Source organism: Piliocolobus tephrosceles, chromosome 19 (assembly GCF_002776525.5).
Source record: "Piliocolobus tephrosceles isolate RC106 chromosome 19, ASM277652v3, whole genome shotgun sequence".
In the NCBI taxonomy this organism is placed as follows: domain Eukaryota; kingdom Metazoa; phylum Chordata; class Mammalia; order Primates; family Cercopithecidae; genus Piliocolobus; species Piliocolobus tephrosceles.
In genome coordinates, this window is record NC_045452.1 from 11,210,621 (window position 1) to 11,216,620 (window position 6,000).

Genomic DNA, 6,000 nt, shown 5'->3' on the forward strand with positions numbered 1-6,000 from the left:
AAATAAATAAATAAATAATCACCCAACTTCCCTCAACTGATCTACTACAATAACTTCCCCCTCACAGTCCACTCTCCATAGACCAGCCAGGATGATGACATTAGAGTGCAAATTAAATCTTGTCGCATTTCTGCTGAAAACCCTTCAGTGGCCTCCTAGTGCAATTAGGAAAAAACAAGACTCCTTGGCCAGACGCGGTGGCTCACACCTGTAATTCCAGCACCTTGCCGGGCCGAGGCAGGAAGATCGCTTGAGCCCAGAAGTTGGACACACCAACTTATCAAAAACAAAAATCAAAGAAAACAAGACTCCGTAACGTGGGTTTCAAGGTCAGATATCAGCTGACCGGAGTCCACCTCTTCATAGTCCACTCTACTTCTTTCCCTCAAACATCCCAGGACTGTAGCTGCCTCAAGGCCTTTGCACCGTTTTCCTGTTCAACTCTACTGTTCATTCAGGTATCTAGTTAAGTGTCACCCCCAGAGCAGCCACCCAGGGTGCAATGTCACCACCACTGCCTCTCCAGTCAACCAAAGCACTGTGTGTTTGTTGCACTGTACCACCCCCACCCGCCCACTCAGTAGATTGAGCGCTCTATGAGAGCAGGGACTTGTTCACTGCTGGGTCCCCAGAGCAAGGACCAGAACAGGCGCTGGGAAAACATCTGTTGAAAGTCCCAGGTAACCCTTGCTCTTTTCAATACCAAGCAGGTCCCAAGTCTCCAGCCTTCCAGACCAGGGTTGCCGGGTGCGAAGCCCAGGTGTGAGAGGAACAGGAAGCAGGGCAGATCCCTCCCTGCCGTTAAGCCAGCGTGAAGGGTTTAACCTCCAGGACAAGACTTTTGCCACAGGCTCCAGCTCCTGGCCTAGACTTGGGGCTGATGGAGGGGACGAGGTGAAGAGATGAGCCAGGGTCTCGGGAACCCAGATCCCCTCACCCCTCTATCCACTCCCCATCCCAAGAAATGGTGCGTCCCGCCGCAGGGCGTACGGACAAAGAGGGAAGCGCTCCAGTCTTCCAATGCGGGGAAAAGACACTAGGACTCGCCCCTCGGCGTCTCGCGGAAGGTACCTGGCTCCCCGGTGGCTGCAGCTCCGCGCTCCTCCTCCTGCGTCCCCACGTCGCGCACTGCTTGCTGGGATTCGTAGTCTCGCCTTGGCCATCGGCTCGCGCTTCCCAGAGAGCTTTAGGACTCGAAGCCAGGACCGGGCGGAGGGCGGGGGGAAGGTGATGGCGCGCGAGGGCTTCTGGGAGTTGTAGTTTAACATATTCAAACAGCCAGGAATTCTGGAGAGGAAAAATTGGGTAATAAATTTTATCAGATTATTTGGGTTGTCCTGATATGAATCTTATGAGATTTTTTTTTTCTCATGCCCAGGACAGCAGTACGTCTGTGGTTCAAAACAACCAAAGCCGAGATTCAGAGGTACTACAAATCCCATAAATTGTTGCACGTCTAGGGACTTTGGAGAACGAGGTCGGCCCCGGCGCAGGCGCAGGCGCGGTGGCGCGAGTTGGACTGTGAAGAAAGAAACATGGCGGTCGCGACGTTTACTTCGAAATTGTACTCCCTGCTGTTCCGCAGGACCTCCACCTTCGCCCTCACCATCGTCGTGGGCGTCGTGTTCTTCGAGCGCGCCTTCGATCAAGGCGCGGACGCGATCTACGACCACATCAACGAGGGGGTGAGGGCCTGTGCCATCCTTGACCTTGGACCCGCCTGAGGGGTGACAGTGGAGTAGAGGTGGGACGGGACTCAGTAACCTTAACCAGGAAGGGGGTAAGGGGTAAATCGTCGGCGTCTTCTGTCTCGAGTCCGCCGTCTGTCCCCTTGGCTTGATGTGAATTATAAAATATTAAGCGAGGTTAATATATCTCACTTTACAGGGGTTGTAAGTATTGCTGTGTGCCACCCCACATACCCACTTGTCCATTATCAGAAGCAAAATCTAAAGGCTAGTGAGAGCAAAGGACTTACTAGGTGCACAGGAAGCCAGGGGCAAGTCAGGGCCAGAAACGGGACCCCGTCTCTCAGGGTTTCAAGGGCAGATTTGAGCAGGCGACGGTCGTGAAAAGGACATTAGACACATTAGACGCCGTGGCTGAAGTTTCAGGTGACGCTTTCGGTCCCCAAGGCTTCCCACGTAGGCAGTTGTTATTAATGGTTGCGAGTGGGAGCTATGAAATCAGAAAGCCTTGGATAGGAACACTGGTTCTTGTCACTTAACTGTGGCATTAAGTTGAGCAAGTTTCTTCTCTGAACTCCGTTTTAACTCCGAGATGGAGATATTAATAGTAGTAACCTGAGCACTATTGTGAGGATCACATGAGATGCAGCAGGGTGCCACATGCCTGGTAGGTGGTACCACTGAAAAATAATCACTGCTTACATTCCTCAGGAGAAAGTGGAAGCATGAGGTAGGAATGGCAACACATTTTTGACTTTTATGTATCACGCACTGTGCTAGGTGCAGTGCATGCTTTATATCACTAAATTATGGCTGTACTGGAGTAGGCCTTATACATCTAGCCCTGTTCCACCACTCACTTGTGTTTTTAATTTGAGACTGTTTGATTCTGCAGCCTGAGAAGGCACTGTCCACTAGTGCTATGCTGCCTGTGACCAGTGCAACTTCCTGCCCATATGAAAGCATTGCCACTGTACCGTCTCTTGCAATTGGTTCTGTTGACCACTCCCACTGATCTGGAGAGACATCCAAGTATGTTGTTATAACTCACCTATTTTCCCTGTGCTTTTTTTTTTTTTCCTTTTTGAGACAGGGTCTCACTCTGTCATCCAGGTTGGAGTGCAGTGGCATGATCACAGTTCACTGCAGCCCTGACCTCCTGGGTTCAAGTGATCCTCCCACCTTAGCCTCCTGAGTAGCTGGGACCACAGGCAAGTGCCACCACGCCCAGCTAATTTTTGTATTTTTTGTAGAGATGGCGTTTCACCATGTTGCCCAGGCTGGTCTCAAATTCCTGAGCTCAGTCTGTCCTCCTGCCTTAGCCTCCTAAAGTGCTGGGATTACAAGTGTGAGCCACTGTGCTCAACCTCTTGTGCTTTTGGGAATGAGAATTTCGGCCAATTTAGGTCCCAGGAAATGTTTTAAATGGCTCATGGTGAAATGTTTTGGGACTACACACTTACAACCTCTTCAGTAATACCTGGGAGTTAAAGAACTGAGACATCTTCCAGGCTGTTTTCCTTAATAATTGTGTGTTTTGGGGCACTTCCCTCGATCTCAACCTGAATTTCCTATAAAATTAAAATCACCCCTTTCTACTTCATCTCGTGATTGAAAGCATCATAGTATTTTATAAATGCCAAGAATCATGCATGAAGGCTCAGCACGGTGGCTCATGCCTGTCATCCCAGCACTTTGGGAGGCTGAAGCGGGCAGATCACTTGAGGTCAGGAGTTTGAGACCAGCTTAGCCAACATGGCGAAACCTCATCTCTACTAAAAATACAGCAAGTAGCCGGGTAGCGCACACCTGTATTCCTAGCTGCTCGTGAAACTGAGGCAGGACAATCGCTTGAATCCAGGAGGCTGAGGTTGCAGTGAGCTGAGATTGCGCCACTGCACTACAGCCTGGGCAACAGAGGAGTCTCAAAAAAAAAAAAAAAAAAAATGCATCAAGCATAGGATTGCTGCGAGTTTGCCCACCACAAGTGTATCTTTTTAATCAGGACATGGCATGTGTTTCTCCCAAGCTCATTTTAGAGACCAGGGCAGTGGGAGTAGTTGTAAAATGTGAGAGGCAAAGGTCAAAGTTTGTGGCTCTTGTCTTTAAAATGCAGAAACTGTGGAAACACATCAAGCACAAGTATGAGAACAAGTAGTTCCTTGAAGGCCCCCATCCAGGCCAGAAGGACCAGGTCCACCCAGCAGCTGTTTGCCCAGAGCTGGAGGCTGAGCTTGAAGATGATGCTCAAGTTACTCTTCATGGACCACCGTTCGCCATTGGCAAGAAACGGCTTTACTTACAAAACAGACTCTTTACCTTCTGCTGTGTTTGAAGTATGTTTAGTGAGCATGCTCAGGAAATAAATCTGAATTGCCCTTGAGACCTGCTTCTGCATTGGTTGCGTTGTTAACTCTACCTGATCTTCACTTGTCAGTAATTTGAGACCACTTCAAAGCCCTCTGCAAACACCCCAAGGGCAGAGTCTGCTATTTTGAGTTTTCCATTAACTTCCAAAGAATTCTGCTTTTCAAAACAGGAGCCAGAGTTGGAGATATTACAGTCAACTTTGGCTTCTGAGCCACTAATTCCATTCTTAAATAACTCACTGTCTTGGCCATGAGGAAGCACTATGGCCTCAGCTGGGGGAAAGACCCTGGCCTGGGGGTCTTAGCCACTCCCCATCCTAGGGTCTAGTTCAGGGGTATCCAGTCTTGGCTTCCCTGGGCCACCTTGGAAGAATTGGCTTGGGCCACACATAAAATAACACTAATGATAGCTGACGAGCTAAAACAAAAGACAAAACGGTTTGTGCAAAAATCTTGTAATGGTTTAAGAAAGTCATTCAGAGGCATCCTGGGCTGCATGCAGCCTGTGGGCCTCAGGTTGGACAAGCTTGGTGTATTCTGCCTCTTACTGAGTATCTTTTGGTAAGCTGTCATACCTCTCTGGCTCACAGCCTCCTGCCACCGTTCCACTCTGATGAGTTCAGTTTGTAAAGGTGCTTAGTTCAGTTCATAAAGGTGCTCAGTTGGTGGGTTTGAATCCTCACGCCACTGACTCTAGCTATGGGAACCAAGGTGATACGGTTTGGCAGTGTCCCCACCCAAATCTCATTTTGAATTGTAGCTCCCATAGTTCTGTTTGTTGTGGGAGGGACCCACTGGGAGATAACTGAATCATGGGAGTGGTTCCCCCACACTGTTCTCATGGTAGTAAATAAGTCTCACTAGATCTGATGATTTTATAAGGGGTTTCCCCTTTTGCTTGGCTCTGATTCTCTCTTGCCTGCCACCATGTAAGACCGGCCTTTCGCCTTCAACCATGAGTGTGAGGCCTCCCCAGCCACGTGGAACTGTGAGTGCATTAAACCTCTGTTTCTTTATAAATTACCCAGTCTCGGTTATGTCTTTATTAGCAGCGTGAAAATGAACTAATACACAACGGCAAGGCACTTGAACTTGCTGAACTTCGGTTTCCTTATCTGTAAAATGGGGTAGTAGAACATACTGTATGGGATTTGGGGGAGTATTCAAAGGAGTTGTGCCTGTAATCCCAGCACTTTAGGAGGCTGAGGTGGGAGGATTGCTTGAGGCCAACAGTTTGAGACCAGTCTAAGCAATACAGTGAGATACCCCACCTCTACAAAAAAATTTAAAATTAGCTGAGCATGGTGGCACAAGCCTATAATCCCAGCTGCTTGGGAGGCTGAGGTGGCAGGATTACTTGAGCCCAGAAGTTAAGGTTACAGTGAGTTACGATTGTGCCACTGCACTCCTGCCTGGGGCATAGTGAGACACTGTCTTTAAAAAAAATTTTTGGCTGGGCATGGTGTCTCATACCCGTAATCTCAGCACTTTGGGAGGCCAAGTCAGGCGGATTGCTTGAGGTCAGGAGTTCAGGACCAGCCTGGCCAACATGGTGAAACCCCATCTCTACTAAAAATACAAAAATTAGCCACGTGTGGTGGCATATGCTTGTAATCCCAGCTACTCAGGAGGCTGAGGCAGGAGAATTTCTTGAACTCGGGAGGTGGAGGTTACAGTGAGCGGAGATCGCGCCACTGCACTCCAGCCTGGGAGACAGCAAGATTCTGTCTTGCTGTCACCCAGAATGGAATGCTATGGCTCGATCTCCACTCACTGCAGCCTTGACCTGGGTGCAAACAGTCCTCCCACCTCAGCCCTCCAGGTAGCTGGGACTACAGGTGTGCGCCACCACTCCCCACTAGTTTTTTTGTATTTTTTGTAGAGGTAGGGTTTTGCCATAGTTGCCCAGGCTGGTCTCGAACTCCTGGACTCAAGACATCCTC

At 49.2% G+C, this 6,000-nt stretch overlaps 2 protein-coding genes across 4 annotated transcripts in view; one reads left to right on the forward strand and one right to left on the reverse strand.

Moving 5' to 3' along the window:
• The window catches only part of ZMAT5 (zinc finger matrin-type 5), a 34,510-nt gene extending 33,314 nt beyond the window's left edge, over nt 1–1,196 (reverse strand). The window contains exon 1 of the mRNA XM_023190756.1: nt 1,072–1,196. The gene's annotated coding sequence lies outside the window, so the exon portion shown is untranslated. The remainder of the gene's footprint in view (nt 1–1,071) is intronic.
• Nucleotides 1,197–1,375: 179 nt separating this feature from the next.
• On the forward strand, nt 1,376–4,073 carry LOC111525372 (cytochrome b-c1 complex subunit 9). 3 transcript variants are annotated; one of them, XM_023190751.3, is made up of 3 exons: nt 1,482–1,685; nt 2,584–2,720; nt 3,805–3,817. In XM_023190751.3, exons 1-2 carry the CDS (start codon nt 1,536–1,538, stop codon nt 2,701–2,703), a joined length of 270 nt encoding a protein of 89 aa, XP_023046519.1. In that variant the 5' UTR covers nt 1,482–1,535; the 3' UTR covers nt 2,704–2,720; nt 3,805–3,817. The 3 variants fall into 3 exon arrangements, with proteins under 3 accessions (XP_023046520.1, XP_023046519.1, XP_023046521.1); XM_023190752.1 differs by lacking the exon at nt 2,584–2,720 and having other exon boundaries at nt 1,376–1,685; nt 3,805–4,071; XM_023190753.2 differs by lacking the exon at nt 2,584–2,720 and having other exon boundaries at nt 1,482–1,744; nt 3,805–4,073.
• Nucleotides 4,074–6,000: the final 1,927 nt, after the last annotated feature.